We start from the raw sequence: 18,002 nt of genomic DNA, 5'->3' as shown, positions 1-18,002 counted from the left end.
CAGGAATGATAGAGAATAATCACTTGTGCATTGTGGCTTTTGATAAGCTGGCAGTCTGAGGGGGCAGTAACATAAAACACACTGGTAATTGTACAAGCCTGGTGCAGTTTGTGCTTGTTAGAGAACTTTAGTGAAGCCACAGAAGAGAGAGTATGAAGCTTCAAAACATGAAGCAACAGGCATAGAGGAAGATGCACCCCTCTGCTATTTAGCAAGCTAGTGTCTTGCTACTTAGGGTGTAAATCAGAAGGAAACAATGAATATAAAGAAGTTTTATATATGAAAGGCCACAGAAAGACTTGTTTGACTTACGATCTTATGATGTTCATGCAAACCAGAACCCTGCCTTTACCTTGAATCACATTACACGGCAGCCACTGTGACTCACTTTAAACCTCATATAGCTGTCCTGTTTCTGTATGTACAGTTATATTCAACTTCGTTCATCTCCTGTAGCCAACAACTTGAGCAGGGCGCTGAAGGAAGAGCATGTAATTTAGAAATGAAGACATGGGCCAGCTCAGTGGCTGATGGTTGTGGGATTTAGAATTCAAGGAAATAAAGCTGTTAAGGATTCATGCCTCTAGAACAGATGCCATTTGAACATGTTAGGGGCGGCAGGTGTTTAAATGTCATTTGGTGAAGAAAGGCTTTGATCTTCCTCAGTAAAATGATGGGTAGAATGTTTCAGAAAACAGTTATTTTCAGTACATATTACTTGTGGATGCTATTCTACATCCTCCTAATTTTCAGACTTCTTTTGCAGATGGCATTTTTAGCAATGCTGTCAGCTTCTAAGCATAGAGTGCTTTTGCTATTACTGCATTTTACGTGTGCCATGAGTCCTAGATGCGTATAGAAATATCCCTGTTTAGAAACAAGTTGTATATGCCAGCAGTCCTTGACATGGTATCTTGGGAGCTAGTTGCAGTTACTGGAAGCTTGTCTGCTTTATGGACAAGCTTGTCTGCTTTATAACAGGTTGATTACACCTACTCTAGAAACAGATTCATGAAAGGTCTCTCCCCTTCAGCTGGTCTGACAATATTTTGCAGATGCCTGGTTTTGCTAGCTGGCAATGAAAAGTACAGGTGTTTTGCAGAAATCCAAATAGCTGTACCCTGAAGAATGGTGGGTATAATGAAAGTGAATACAAAAATGACATCTGATGGTGAAAAGGTGTTCTTCTGAGTATCTCATGGTTTATAAGTGAAAAAAAAACCCCAACTGACTCAAAGGCCAACATGACTTCAGAGCAGGGCACACATATACTTAGGCAGGTTCATTCACTTTTGAAACATTGCACTGTGGAAAACATCAAGTTTCCAGAAATCCTATTTGAAAAAATAAGCCAATATATAGATATAAAAAACAACTGAAGTTTGGGTTATCTAAAGTAACATCCTGTATAGACGAGGACTAAAATTAAATTCTAAAGGGCTTTTCCTCCTGGATTTGTGTTATTAACAGCATTACACAGAGTTTCATTAGCAGGATTCAAAGTTATTGAGGCAGTCTGCTGCAAACTTTGCTTCTTCATATCCTTGTTTCAAATTTCTAGATACTTCCAAGGAAAATTGTGAACTACTATGATTTCGATTTTTAAGAACTCTTTCACATTGCTACAATGATAAACAAAAAAGACAAATGCATTTCCTGTCTACCACTTCTCAAAGCAAACTAGGAGCTCAGTCCCATAGTGTTTTCACTGGTAAAGCTCTCATTAAACTTTTTAGAGTTACTCCTGTAAAAAAACAAACAAAAAACCCCAACCAAACAAACAGCTACAAACCAGAGAAGTTGGCTAAAAGAAAGATGTTATGTATCCACACAATACCAGAGATCTTCATAATTTTCCCACAACAGAAACTCTGAAACAAAACAAAACTATAAAAGCGAGCGTATATAATCTGTATTACTTACAGTGTATTTCTAGAACCTGCATTGCTATCTGAGGTGTAGAGTTTAGGGACTCATGATCTACTCTGCAACTTACAACTGCACCATCATCATTGCGATCTGCTAGGAAATCCAGTGTGCTGCTGACTGTGAATGTTTTACGATTTGCGTCTTCTTCTTTTAAATATTTAACATCTGAAAGAAAAAATAAACAAACAAGTTTCTCTCCAATATTTTAAGGAAAGTAGTCCCGCATCAGACAGCTAAATTATCTATCACGCTTGTTGAAAAAACATCTCTTTCATATCTGTATTGAACTCTTTAATCAAAAGTAATCAGAATGTAGTTATTCCTCAGTTTGCTCTGATTGTCAGACTGAGAGATATTTATTGAAAAAGAACATTTTAAAATTGGCTATATGCTACTGTACTCAAACAGAAATTCCTTTCTTTATTATCTCTTTTATGTTTAAGTCCAACTGGATATAAGCTTTCTCTTCAGTTAATTAGAAAAAATGGGGTCTCCTCCACCCTCACTTCCCTTAGGTATTCACACTGTCACTAAACATTAAATTTTCTAAGTCCATGCTTACAATCTTTCATAGTAATGCAATACATGGATATTACTGAGGCCATGCAAACTGAGGGTTGCATGCTTGTCATCACATTAATCCTGTGCTTACTTTATTCATTGCTTATTCGTTTGTTTGGCTAGAATTATGCTAATTTATGAATTAAACTAAACCAAAGTATAGCTATCAGTGGTGATGAACAACTGTAAACAGAGCATGTCACAGTATTTACTAGACTCTATAGACAAGTCCCAAGAAGACTGGAAATAAAATTACTTCAAAGAGACCTTCCACTCACTGCTTTATATCATGCTAAATTTGCCTACTGCTTTTGTGCAGACTCAGTTAAAAATCTCTTTGACAGTTTTCAACCCAGATACTAGAATGCGGGGAGCCTACAGCTATGGTTAAGAATTATTCAGCTCAGCTCAAGTGTAAGGTTCAAATTCAGAAAGTTTTGTCGTAGGACATACGTGTTAGATCAGAGATGAAGACCCAAAAGACTAGGCATTTATTTTTAAAAGTTTTAATGTATTGACTGCAACATGAGATCTTCTTACTCATACTTTAGAATTGTTTTACTTGGTTCCCAACTACTTATAATACTTATTGATTTTCATTTATCTCAGCAAAGTAGTAAGCTCGTTACATTGATTTGTTACATTGAAAGCTTTAAAAGACATACATAAACATATATATTAAATTACACTGAGATTGCATATGTCCTCTGTGTCCTAAAAAAAGTGAGATGTTTCAGTTTTACAAATGATACCAAATCCCATTAGAGAAGATGACCTAAATAAAATTTCCATGAAATATCAATTTTAGAAAGCAAATCTTAAATGGCTTAAGCTATATCTTTTTAGATTAAAAATACCTCTGAAATCAGAAAAGTGGTCTTTTTCATTGTCTCCAGATAGATGAAGACACCACGTAATTATACAATTTCCTTTTTTTTTCCTAAGAAATAATTATTTCTTGCTTACAAGCATTTTTCTGCCTGTTGGTTGCTAAGCTTTAAGAGATTTCAATTTCTGCCACAGTGACTACTAATAGTTAGGGATCAGTAGGTGAGATAAATATTGACCAGGGCTAAAGCAAAGTTATCATAATCAAACAACAGATGTCTTCACTAATATTTAAAGCAAACACATGAGATTTTGTTCCCCAGAGTTAGGTTTCCAAATGTAATAATAAGCACCTATATAGATAGCCTTCTGCTTATAAGTAATGCACACATCCATTTGCTTGCTGACTTCAGGTGGAGGACATTCAGCTCCTGAAAACATCAAAACTTTAGTATCAGTGCGAGGTTGTGGATGCTTAATCCTTTAGAAAAACAAAAGCAGTTAATTTCCTAAACAGATGTTTAGAAGCCTTTCTCTAGACAGCTATTATTTGGAAGAGTTCAACTCTTCAGAATTAATTACCTCTGTAAAAAGGATGGCGATACTGTTCTAGAAACTGTTGAGATACTCATCAACAGAAATACTGAGCTTTTCCACTTTATCAGCAATATCTTCTTAGATGCTTCTTCACAGCAAAATGAAGGTGTGACTGTAATACATGTTAACTGAGTGTAGGCCCACCTGTGTTTAAGGGCAGTGGAGATCTGGTACTGGGTATGTCACCATATGCTAGCATTCAGAATATTTACCCAGTGTTTTTACAGAATTTTTAAATATGTCTACTGTAGCCCATTATTTCACTTATTTTCTTGCTACTTCTTTCTCTCCTAAATACCCCCTTGAAAAGTTAAACACACACACACACAAAATCTATTACAGAGGCACTTGCTCTGGAAATCACTATAATGAAACAGGTTGGGGGATGACTAGGTAGAAAGTAGTCTTGAAGACAGGTTGAACGTTAGTCAACAGTGTGCCTTTACAGGGCTGAAAGCTAAAAAATGACTGCCCTGTATTAATAATAGCATAGCCAGCAAGTCAAGGGAAGTGATTCTTCTCCTCTATTGAGCACTTGCATGGCTGCTTCTGGAGTGCCAGGCCCAGTTTGGGGCTTTCTGGTACAAGAAAGATGTCGACAAACCTAAGTGGGCTCAGCCAAAAGCCATAGAGATGGTCAGTGGTGGGACCATACAATGTACAAGGGCAGCTTAGATAGTTGGGTTTGTTCAACCTGAGGAAGAGAAGACTAAAACCGGATCAAACTGCTGCCTTCGAGTACCTAATGCATGGTCATAGTGAAGAAAAAGCCGGAGTCCTCTCAGAGTCATACAGCAAAAGTTGAGAAGCAATGAACACAAGCTACATCAAGGCAAATTCTGGTTATGCATCATGAAATATCTACATATAATGAAAATTCTCCACAATAAGGGCTTTCAAATATTGAAACATCTAGCCCAGACAGACTATGGAATTTTCATCCTTGGAGATTTTTCAGTACTGAACTGGAGAAGATGTTTAGCGACCTGTTCTAACCTTTGAACAGAGATCAGGCCATATGAAATCTAAGGATCAGCTATGGGCCCACTTCTATGACTCTATCACATAGGTGCACATACAGACATTCTTGTATTAACTAATACTAGTTTATATCTCATAAGTATAGATGTTTGATGGTAAAAACAATAAACAGAAATGATGGAATGTCTATCCTTCATTGTTCATTGTCAGCTATTTATAAACGCACATACTTGTAATATCCATGTAGAAACATTCATCTTTTAAAAAGGCAGTTTTGTTGTTTTTACAAGGCAAATATAATTTTTGTTTAAGTTTAAGATCAAGTTCTGCCACGAAATGGCCTTGTTATATAAAAAATTTTCATCTTTGCTTTAGAGGTTTATCATGACAAAAAAGTTCAGTGCCTCTCTGAATTCTTTGTGTATACTAAAAATATAAAAACTAATTCAAAATGTCTTAATCTTTTGCAACAAAATGAACTGATGTTATCATTTATTTTTGAAGCCCAATTTTGCTATGGGGAAAAAAAAATCAATTAAAAATATTCCTGAATTATCCTGAAAATAATAATTTATATTATATTGTTGAAATAGCATGTAAAAAATTTTGTTGAAAAAACAGATAATTTTTTAACAAAAATTATGTATTTACATTCTCCGATATTTTTCATTTTAATAATCTTCCAGAAGTGTCACCAGAATGCTAAACTGCAGATCGCTTTGCTAATTTGGTGCATATACAAGAGACAGAACACTAAAGTAAAAGGTATGGTACTCAGTGCTTCCCAGTCTCTCTCATTACTAACACTTACTCTGTCAAACAGTATTCCTTTACCAGATGATGATTCTTTTTTTGAGTAATAGCAGTGGAGCTACAATTTTAGAATGGCTTTTTCCCCTTTGGTGCAACTCTGAACTCCATGCATCATTTATATTCTTTTGCACCATGTATAATACACTGTAACACAATTGGATTTACTGGTGCTAGACAGACGAACTCCTAACCTTTAATGTCAGCTGCATTAGCATATAATTTCATATCTATTTTCTCAGATTTATCATTTCACCTTTTACAGTGCACAAAGCTAATGTAACTTCTGCTGATGCCACTGCAAACTGGTTAGGTTATTTTATTTCTAACCTTTGTGAAATGGCAATGTGCTCTTCAGAAGACCTAGAAAACTAAACTGAAATGAATGTGCTCAGTACTTTCCTCTAATTTCTGGTTTCTTTTTTTTCCCTTTACTATTCTTTTTCACACATCTTCTTTGTTCCTTCCCCACCCCCTTTTTCTAAAAAGCATCCCTTTAGGAACCGTTGAGAAGAGCAAATTAGTTAAAGAGTCAAATCACCAAATTGCTTGCTTGGCTTCAATTATATGTCAGCTGAAAGAAAGGCAAAGTTGGGGAACTAGTTTTTAAAATATAATTTCAAAAATAACATCTTTTGAGATGTGTTGCCTTGCTGTTAGGCCAACTGTATCGGTGGTTCTCTTAATGTATTGACATTGCTTAGAGTGATTTTCAATCTTTACATGCCTAGAATATATGTATATTCATCCTGTCATCTCTTCTGGATGACAGAATCTGTGCTGTGCCATGTGGGTTAGCTGTGCTGTTAAATTCTTTTTTTTTAATTATGTTTGATGAGGCACTACTTTTCTTTCAGCAATTTCCTCAAATTTCCCAGTGGCTGGAAAGAATTGTACTCTGTTTCCTCATTCTCTATCCTCGTTACAGGTGCTCAAACAGACTTCAAATGATTCCAGCCTAAAATTCCTGTCTCCTTCAATGCTATTCTTATTTTCATCAGAAATCTAAAGATGCTTCTAGAATGGACTGGGTTCCTTGGACAATCAACTGCCATCTCCTTTACTTACCAATTTTATATCACAGCTCTAGTTGTGTATATTGAACTGTGGTAGAGAGTAGTAAAGGAAGATTAATGGACTCTGTAATTAATGCTGTAACTTTGCTTGAGGCAGTTTATTGAGCAAACAAAATCCACAATGTCAGACATATATGAGACAAAGCAGATAAAAGTTGGGCTTTTTTTAAAAGAAAACTACCCAGAAAAGGTACATTTTGAATCATTTATTGATCTGGTCTTACAGCAGAATGAGTAGAGGTGACATTAATAAATACTAATACCTTATCCTTTTTATTCATCTACTCTAGAATGGGCACCTCAGTTGGCTGTGGTAGATGTCACTAAGCCTTCTGTTATAGGAATCTCTCTCCACCCATTCAGCAAAAAGGCTTTTAAATGACTGTGGCATTTATGAGAATATGGACTAGAAAAGTAATTTTTAAATAAAGAACACACAAAGTGAAAGAAAAGACTGAAAATAAATAAATAGCTTATATGCAACCTATCTCACTGCGTCCTCAAAGGCAAATCCTTGCTTTCAGCTTCAATTTTAGTCACCCGATGATTTTTCAGTTACAGCAGGCTTTATCCAGCTCTCCCCAGCCCCTGTGAAGTTCTTCTCATCCCCTTTGAAGCCTATCTTCTCCCTGCTCCTCACCCACACACTCTCAGCATCCTTGCCTCAGCTACAGGTTCCCAGTTTTCCAGCTGCGATTCCCTCAGTTGCCACATCCTGACTCTTCCTCACCTTTTTCCTCCAGATGGTTCTGCCTCACCCTGTCACTTAGAGGAGTGCAACATAAAACTGGCAATTGACTAAATCAGACATATGTCATATTGGAAAGGCAAAAAGAAATGAAAAGGTAAAATATCTTGGGCTAGTGGTACAGCTGTGATAACGGTAATCCATAAAACGTTTCTCTGTGAAGCATCACAGTTGAGTTTATTATGCTGAACAGTTTAGAGCAATTCAAAACATCAGTTTTTACCATTTGAAGAAAAAAATAAAGAGATGGTTATATATTCCAGATGGTTATATATTCCAGTAATTTACAATCAATTCTTTATCTACATACTAACACGATTCATTTAACAATTAAATATGAGAAACTTTATAAATATGAGTTTAAAAATATGATTATAAATAATATATAGTTTTGACCATTGGACCAAATTACATCAAAGTCCTTTTAAATACCTTTAACTTCTTTGTCATTCTTGAACCATCTGATATCAGCTGCTGGTTTACTACCAGATGTCTTGCAAGTTAGCTGCATCCTCTCTCCCTCCATAACTGGTGAGGTAAATCCAGTAATTTGTGGCTTCTCGGGAACACCTAACAAAAAAACAAGAAAAATGTCTCCGATAGTGTCAGCTGCTGCCATAAATATATGACCAACTTCAAGTTCACTTCTTCCTACGCTCTTGTGGTTTAACCCAGCAGGCAGCTGAACACCACACAGCCGCTCACTCACCCTCCCACCCCTGCCATGGGATGGGGGAGAGAATTCAGGGGAAAAAGTAAAGCCCGTGGGTTGAGATAAAGGCTGTTTAATAGGACAGCAAAGAAAGAGATAGTAAAAACAACAACTACAACAATAATAATGATAAAAGAATACATAAAACAAGTGATGCACAATGCAATTGCTCACCACCCACTGACCGATATCCAGCCTCTCCCCTGGCCAACTCCCCCCAGTTTCTATGCTGAGCATGACGTCCTATGGTGTGGAATACCCCTTTGGCCAGTGGGGGTCAGCTGTCCCGGCTGTGCCCCCTCCCAGCTATTGTGCACCCGGCAGAGCAGGGGAAGATGAAAAAGCCCTTGGCTGGTGTAAGCCCTGCTCAGCAACAGCTAAAACATCAGGGTGTTAGCAACATTCTTCTCGGCCTAAATCCAAAACACAGCACTGTGCCAGCTGCTAGGAAGAAAATTAACTCTATTCCAGACAAAACCAAGACAACTCTAAATTCTGGAAACAGAGTAATTAGCTCCTTACCTTCTATCAAAATTGAATGTCAGTGAATCCTGTTTCCTATTGCAAATAAAATGTAATTCTAAACTGTAGTTGATTCTAAAGAATTAGAGAGAAATTATCTAGTTTTCTAAGGGAAATATTGTATTTTAAAAAGTATCTCATCTACATATATTCTGCATGCAGATCTAGTCTGACTTGGTATTGTAAAGTTTAAACTGGTCTGCACAGCAAGCAGGATGACAAAGTATATTACAAGTACAGCTGTGAAAATAAAACTTAACTGGCAACAAAAAGCTGAAGTGATCTAAGTTCAGAACAGATATTTAAGCATGAATTATGAGGATTATAAAAGAAAATCCAGGGAAACAGGAGGATGAAAATAAATACAGGAGTTACTTTATCTTCAGAGAATACATAAGCAAAACCCAATGGGTATAATCACAATTCCATTGGCTGTGGAGAATTCTTCGGCTGAATCCAAGTTCTTTGGAGGAGGCTGTATGATCATGAGATACTATACACATAATATTAAATTTGGAAATAGATGTTTTTCAATGAACCATGGAAGATTTAAAAAAAAATTATGAAGAGAACTAGAGAAAATTTGATCCCTACATGTAGAAATCCATTTGCCTTCCGAAAACACAAGAATAACTTATTTTCAAGTGCTACTGATGACGGTAATTTTAAAATCTTTGAAAATGTTGTTGTTATAACTTGCATCTGCAGCACTTTGACACATTCATGTTGGTGGGTAGATAAAGGGATCAGTCACAGTAATTGATCCTGTGCCCTGTATTTCACAATTTGGTTTGTTTACATCTCTTTTCCAAAATGACAGATTAGGTACATAAAAACCAAGCAGCAGTACCTACCGCATAGTACATTTCTGCAATAAATCTGCTCCTCTCTTTCGGGACAGAAAATGGTGTCTACTATAATACCTTGACAATTAAATCTTCTAATCCGTAACGGAGCAGTCAATAAAGAGATTATTAGTACATAAAAGGATAGTTTATCTGATTAAAAGATGTAATATATTTCAATGGAAAATACCCCATTTTCAGATAGAAAGTGTTCCAAGAGTTTAAAATGTTAGTTTGAAATAGAAAATTACAAATGTAAAACGAAAAGACAGGCATCTTAAACCTTGCAGCTTGCTTTCTTGGAAGGTAAGTAGCTGATGTTGGGAAAATTTCATTAAGCCCTCCCCCAAAACGAAGATAAAACTAAAAGGACCGTGAAAGATCAAGTCACTTTGGTTATTAAATATTGGCTAGATGTTTTTTTGTCTTTGTAACACCTTCCTATGTCTGTCTGCCATTTAAAAGGTTGAAATGGTCTACTCATCTATTGTTTAGATCATGAGATGCCTCTCTGCAGAAAAGATTAACCGTAGGCAATTGTTGCAGAATGTTCTGCTTTGAGTGGATATTTTCTGTCCTTAATGGCAAACCTGTGAAGATTTTTGTAAAATAGTCTCACAGGGACTGAATGGGAGACGTATTTCATATCCTATGCACAAACCCAATTCCCTGGCTGCATTAATGTGAATATTACTGGCGCAGAGAACATCTTACATTAGTCCTATTAAATTCTACTGTCTGCCTGTCTAGATATAGAAATAAAACAAAAAGAAAGAAAGAGTTAAGTTCAGGGACAGAAAAAGGAGAAAAGAATAAAAATCAATCTCTAAAATCATATAACCTCTTAGGTACGCAGGTGTGTTTCAATGAACTATAGCAATTTCAGCTGATTGGGCTACTGACATTCATAGACTCATATAAAGCTTCGAGCAGAAACTTTATTTCCTGGGCATCTCTCGAAATCTATTGCTTTTCTATGGGTATCTATAACCTTTGGGGAAAACAGCAGAGCATTTAGAGGATAAAGCATAAAAGAAGCAGCAAACCCAGTGAAAATATGCACTTTATAGACAAAAAAAAGAAAGCAGAACGAGCCAAGAAAATGCACAGCTAAGGAAAAACGATAAAGCTCTAAAGCCCGTTTTGATTTCATGCTTTCTGATTTTCTCCCCTTTGCCCTATACAATACACTGTTAGGAGATGAACACATGCACCTTCTTTGCACTTCTGGTGCTTGGGATGTAGAGGTTATGTCCATTTTATGGAGCACTCATGCCGCGGTATTTGTGTGCTCCCTAATTCATTATCCTGCCACAGTGCAAATAGTAAGAGGCATGTTATTTTTCAGCATAGCCGTATGAAACAATAAACTTCAGGGAAACAAGATCAGACATTTACATGTATCTTCTGCCAAGCTTTAGAAAAGTTCATTCTTGTCATAATTTGCCAAAGCCCGAGAAGTTTAACACTTGCTTCTTTATGCTCTGCTATTTATACTTACCGAGAACGGTAAGAAAAGCCTTGGAAGTTTTGACAGGCATAGTAAATAAAGAGCAGGTGTACTGCCCTTCATCCGACAGAGACACATCACTGACACTGATACTCAGTTCATGCCACGAAGCTCGGACCAGCTCAATTCTGTTGTCCCTCAGAGCTGAAAAACAAAAAATCATGTTATAAGGTAGGAATCAGCACATTAACAAAGCGAGGTATGTTACACAAGAGGCTCTATGAAGTGAAATCACACCCTGGAATGCAGGGATATGGATGCAGTTGCCTTTATGCATAGTAGTTTCTTTTCTCTATGGAAAAAAGCACAAGAGTTCACCAAGTTTCTGAATAGTGTACTGAGGGACTTGTGTATAAACCCAGAAATGAAGTGACTTCAGTTACCTTTGATCTTCCTCTGAAAAAAACGACATTGACTCTGATTTCTGCCACTTTGTTCACTGCCTAAAATAACTCCTTCCTAAAAGCATTTTTTTTTCATGTATTTACAAGTGTGTGTGAACCCTGTTTCATCTAGTAACAAACTACACTGTCAATTAAGAATTCTAGTGTTGTGTAGCTTGCCTACAGATTTTTCTCACGTCCGTTACTACTCATATTGAACTGGAATATCAGATTTTTTGAACGCTGTAAGGGTATTTCTTATTATGAATATATTGAAAGTTCCACCTTACATGCATACGTAGTACATTCAAAGATTTTAGGTAATTAAGTATAGTGATTTTACTTCTTTGATTATGACTAAAAATCTGATAGTCTATCAGAAAATCCTCCTTCCTTGCAAATTTTTTTTTGCATGAAACCAGTGAAGAAAGAGCAGCAGGGAGATTTACTTAAATTAAAAATGTCACTTCAGCTAATGCTTTAAAATTTTACATATATTAAAGCCTATATTTAGATTAACCCATATTTTCTATTTTAAAACAGTCGAAACATTCCCAAACATTCAATTTCTCTGGAGTAAAGCTGTTTTGGGAATCTACATATATTAATTGAGTCTTTCCACAGCATAGAAATACTAGTATCAGAAGTAAGAAAACACCATAATTCTCCTAAGTGAACAACAGAAAAGCCTATATTATAAAGTTTTGCTGTATACCTCTAGATTGAAATCTTTGACCTGGCAGTATTTGAATCCTCAGTGATTCTATTTTTCTAGGAAGCCTCTGACAGTCAAAAGTAAAATGGGACTATTACAATTACTGGGAGAGCTATGCTTTGATTTGTGAGAAGAACCAAGATGTTCAAGTCCCCAATTGCTGTTCTCACTCGCCTCTTTCTAGAGTCCCCAAAGGCTCTTATATTTGTTTCTCCTAACATTTATATCTTCCAGTGATAAAAATGAGCTTTACTGTGGTTCTTTGCTACTAAATCTGGATGTTTCTGCCCCATTGCAAGGCTCTCCAAGTGCTGTCAATACAGGAAGATTTACACCAAAATAAGCAGCTACAATGAAGATTCAGCAAAAATGCCACTTGAATTTGTTGTCTTCTGAGGCTACCATTCAGGTTTCTTTACAACGATTTCAAGCTGAATTTATCGGTTATTCCAGGGTAGGCCACCTAAAGCTTGACTTAGTCTCTGCAAGGTCTGATGACTGAAAGATGACAGCTTAAGCAGACCTAACACATAAGCATGCGACGAACTGCTCCAAGGCACATCGAAGTGACTGAGGTTGCGTATAACAGACGCATTCCAAACATAACTGAGACATCTGGCCAGCCACAGCAAGAAATAAATAATTATGCAGTATATAACAAAATGCATATAATGACGGAAAATAGGTGCAACATTAAAGCAAACAAGCAAGCAAAACAAAAGCCACAAAATGAAAAGCTATATATATATAGGTACATACCAATATGCTGACATAACAGCCAAGGAAAACAAACTCGGGAAAACAAAAGGTACACAAAAGCAAGCTTCTACCAACTCAGAATAGCAGGCAAAGCTGATGGCTATGATTTTACTAGCCAAAAGTCCTCACAACAGTGAAGTTGCTGCTATCTTTGAGGAAGTAGGTGGAGACTCAGAATTCATTCCTCAGCATTTCAATTCTAGTCAGATGCAAACTGAGCAGACATAAGAATGGTACTTTATTTCACATTACTGACCTTTCAGTAAAAAATGTTTTCCAAATGACTCAGTGCTTCCACACGGTTTAATTACCACCACACCCATATATATAATTCGGAGAACAGCATAGGAAATAAATAAATAAATAACAACAAAACCCCTCAGCACCCCATAATTTCAAAGCAGTGATTTTTACCTCCCCTAAATCAGAAATTATGTAAAAATCAACGCAGTATATCATCTCCCACCGTATTTTATTTTCTTATAATTTTCACTTGCTACAGCCTCCTCATAAAGATTTATGTAGATGTTGAAATATTTTCCTACAGATGGGCCAATGTGCAGAATTTCACGCACTAAAAAGAACTGTAATGAATTCCACTAGAGCACAAGTGGTCTACAGATGATTCCAATAGCATACCATTTTGATCATCCCGGTGCTGCTCCCCTCCCTCATTTCCTCCCCTCCACACCTTTTTTAACCTTTGTACAACATAAAAACCTCAGCTCAGTCAATTTTCTAGAAAAGTGGTTAAAACAACCACTGATCAAGAGCTGAACCACATTCCATGTTTCAGCCTGGAGTGAATTTTTATTGAAAGGACAGAAAGAAAGAGTTTTGTAATGGAAATACCACCACAGAGCCTTTGCAAAAAATGCTGCAAATAGCACCAACATAATACCCCTTTGCGGGAAGGCTGTTTGTCAGAAGCATTTTTGTAAGTGCTAAGTCTAAATGCAATTAATTATCTTTGCCATCAGTTTCAAACCTAAACATCTGTAAGCTTTCCTGCCTACACAGATTTGAAAGCAAACCAATGAGAAAACTCTACCGCTGTTGCTTAGACAAGGCTAGCACTTAGGTGGAGTCTTTTTAGAATGTTATTTTCAAACCTGATTCCTACATCTATGTCTATATCCTTACCCATATCTGTTTATAAAGACACCAATTGCTCCTATGAAATCTATAGCTGTCATGGATGGCAGAGCCGGCTGGTTTCCATTTTCTGTGTGAGGTATATTTTGCTAAAAGGGTGAAGTTGAATCAGGGAAAAATTGGCTGCCTAACTGTCTAGTCCTGGCTCTGGCACCCTGGTCAGGAGCAACCCTCTGGGAGAGGGATACTGCTCCCTCAGACAGCAAATGAGAAGTCGGTGGCTTTGGAGAAGCCAGGAGCACTTCCAGCCAGCTGGCAATCTCCAGGCATGGTGACTGAGCAGAGCAAGGGTCTTGCGCGTGGCAGGGAGCAAACCCTTGCCAAGCCTAGCTGATGGAGCAAAGGAATCCATGGAGCCTGAACAGAAGGCAGCTACTGAAGGGGATCAACTGGCAAGTAAAAGCTTGAAGGAGAAAACAAGCTCCTCAAGGAGCTAGTGGATGGGAAGGAGATTTATTTGCAGTACTCTGTTTTATCCCTTTCAGCAAAGTTCTACTTGTTTAAAGAGGGATCTCATCGAGTTTATTATTCTCTATTTAAAGGACATGAGCTTCAAAAGCTTTCTGTAAACTTTTTGATTGCCCCAAACAGAACAATTTTACCACAAGGTTCAAGCCAACTTGAGGCTCTACAAAATGTTCTCTCTTATTTAATTAACAGATGAAAACAAAAAAAGAACATGTATGGGGACATTTTGCATGAATTTGTAGTTTGGGACACACTAATAAACAGATTTCCTATATACTGAAATGTCCAATGTCCATGCATTGTTCAATACAAATAGGAGTAAAGTAATTCTAGCTTCCCATGGAAGTTAACAGGGAACACCAGGCTTCCCTTTAAAGTGTCTCATACTAAAATACAGCTGCTGGCTTGTACTCAGCTGACAGTATTTATTCCTCCACTTTTTGAGAAGGTTACACTAACAGCTCCATTTGTATTCCACAGGTAGTTTCTGAATACCATTTATTAGTCATATTTTGGTAGTGGCTAGACAGCCCATGTGAGCACAGAAAAGAAAGCCTTGTCCTGAAAGACTCCACAAGCTCCGTCCTCACTTGACTTGCACAGCTTCCTAGCCTGGCTCCCACCTCTGCCTGCTCTTTCAGAGCCTCTTCTGGAAGCTCTTCCTTTTTTTTCCATTTCACTTTGTTAGAAGCCAAACAGACCTTTTTGGCATTTTCCTGGGGATTTTCACCTACATTCTTGAATTATTACCTTATCAATTGTTTGCATACCTACATTTTTGCATGATACAGAGATGCTACAAAAAAGGTTAAATAAGCAGAATATGTATTTGACTTCTGGGAAATGCACCTGTGCCGAAACAGTAACAAAGAATACCACCGCTGATGTCTCCTTCCTGGATTTTTATGTCACAAACACTTATAAAAATATAAAAGGCAACAAAAAATATAATTGCATAGTAAATTCCAATATGCCCTAAGTACATTATGTCAGTTTTCTGTAATTCCCAGGCACACACGATGCAGTTAATTTGCAGGGTATGAAATAATTATGCATAAAATACTTGTTCCTAAGCAGACATACTTCATTTATTCTACCTGTCATTCTCGTTTTCCAGGGAAAAGATTTCCTTTCAGAATGTTTTCTGACACAGAAAGAAGCAACCTTGAAAATTTGCATAGTTTAGATTATTGTGAATAAAAGATAGTCATGTATTTCAGCTGCATTAATTAGCAATTTTTGCGATTGACGACCATTGCAATAAACTGGTCTCCTTGTTCACAATCACAAAAAGCTGCACTTTACTTTTTGCACAAAGTAATATAATCATACTATGTAGCCATGTAGTGAAATTTTGCAATAGGAATTATACCGAAGAGAGAAAAGAAACTTGGAAATTCACACTGTTGTGGAAAAAAAGTCCACATTTCATACTGGGCAGAAAAGGCAGTTGGACCTGTTAGACACAGTAGCCAGACAGCAGCATCTCTAATCTTATTTCTCTAAAATGATGACATCTTACTAGTATTTGGTGTTGTATATTTGAAGAATGGATTAAAAAACAAACAACAACCCCCCCAAAATCCTCCAGAGTAATTGGCAGATGTTTTGACAATACTAACTTGACATATGCTGCTACCCTGGGATTCACTCAACAAAATCTTCTTCCTAATGTTAGAGTTGTTCCCTCTGTCATGGGAATAATGTAACCATTAGTTGGAACCAGAAAGATTTCTGATACTCTACAGGTCATGCTAAACTCCCAGAAATTTAATACTTATGAAACTGAAAAAATCCCTCTGATTTTCAGATTCCAACTTCCTGAATGCGGTACCATCATCAAATCTGAAATAGATTTCAAGGGATTTATATTTTGGTGCTGGATATACTTAGATATACTTTAGATGGCCTATTGCTTTGTTCCTAATGAATTCAGTATACCAAGATGCCTATAGGGATGTTCTATAGCACTCACCAATAGTTGTGCATCAATATCTGTCACCACCACCACAGGGGAAAGAAAAAAAGAGACGGAAGGGGAGTAAATGGAAAAAATCAAACTGTTATTATTATCCTTTGTCTAGTTTTTTCAGCCTTCATACTCCTTTTCCAAACATTTCCACTTCCTTTAAAAAAATCATGTACACGTTAGTCTGTTGCTGTACTAAGAGTTTGCCCATTTCCAAGTGATACACAGTTATTCTAGTGATACCTTACATATCTAGTAGGTGCTTGCATGGTATCTGAACTGCTAATATTTTAAAACTTCTCAATTATTGGTATGCAGAAAGAAAATCCTTTTTCTTCCTCTTTCATTTCCAGTGATGTAATTTGATTACTTTCATGCAAGGAAGGATACAAGGCTAGGGTGGCACTGTGGATATTTAGAAATCTCAAGCTTTCTATTTCTATTTCTGCGTGCGGTGAGGCCATTTTTACCTCTCACGGGAAATGAACTCCATAGCATTGCTTCTGTGAAACTATCACTTTTGCTCCTATTTACTAGCTGGTCATGATTCCAACAGAGTGCAAAGGTCAGAAAGATAGATTACGTCTTAATTAGTCTAGAGTCATGGCAGATTTCAGTACTGGAAGAGAAACATTGAAATTGAGTCTACTTTCACAGCTAATGCTAATATAAAGAGAAAAGCATTTGGTAATACACTAGAAGTTTCTATACAACCTATTAGACTGTCTGATGTATGTGTTGTTGGAGTCTTTTAAAGGTGACATAATTTCTAAGTAAAATTAGTGGAAATAACAAACACCGAAGGTCACAATACTGTGGACAGATCGTTGGCTAATTGGTTGTGGAAAAGTATTCTGGCCAATTTGCAGACACCTGATGATTTTTTTCTCCATTTAGTGACACAGATGAGTTCAGAAAGACATTCCAAACAGCGTCTTTCCCACTTTTGTGTCACTCGGATGCTGTGGATGCTTCAAATTCACTGAATTTTCCAACCCATTCATGTACTTACTGAATTCAGGGCATCACTGAGTTTCATAGAACATTTTTGAAATGGAAGAACAGCATAACAATCCTTGGAGATTAGTTTTACTTTCATTCCAGTGCATTTCTATTTCTCTTTGAACCCTTCTAAAGTACTTGGTAATCAAAAGGAAGAAATAATGGGGTCAATAGGAATATACTTCTACCTCTAATCATCTGGTCATCTACTTTATGCTCTGGCTTGCAACCTAATAAAAAAAGACTAGATTGTTTTCAGCTGAGAAATACTGCTGAAATATTTGATTAGATTTCGAGACCAATGTTCAACAGCAAGCTGCTTTCTCCTTTTTATATTTTTCAGAGGTTTTTTGCACGTTGGATAATGCATATGTCAAGGAGTACAGCAAACTCCCTTCATTAGAAGAGGTGCTGACAGTCTCAGTAGCGGAG

General features: G+C 36.8%; 1 protein-coding gene across 1 annotated transcript in view; it reads right to left on the bottom strand.

The window, feature by feature from the left end:
- Positions 1-18,002, bottom strand: part of CADM2 (cell adhesion molecule 2) — a 178,970-nt gene that overhangs the window by 113,545 nt on the left and 47,423 nt on the right. Inside the window, exons 3-5 of the mRNA XM_035890745.1 lie at positions 11,111-11,263; positions 7,963-8,100; positions 1,924-2,094 (exon numbers count right to left, since the gene is read on the bottom strand). Of these exons, the coding sequence (XP_035746638.1) occupies positions 1,924-2,094; positions 7,963-8,100; positions 11,111-11,263 (462 nt within the window). The remainder of the gene's footprint in view (positions 1-1,923; positions 2,095-7,962; positions 8,101-11,110; positions 11,264-18,002) is intronic.

The sequence above is a fragment of the Egretta garzetta genome, unplaced genomic scaffold (genome assembly GCF_000687185.1).
Source record: "Egretta garzetta isolate BGI_Z169 unplaced genomic scaffold, ASM68718v1 scaffold383, whole genome shotgun sequence".
NCBI lineage: Eukaryota > Metazoa > Chordata > Aves > Pelecaniformes > Ardeidae > Egretta > Egretta garzetta.
The sequence above is the reverse complement of the archived record's forward strand: the minus strand, read 5'-3'. Positions and strand labels throughout refer to the sequence as shown.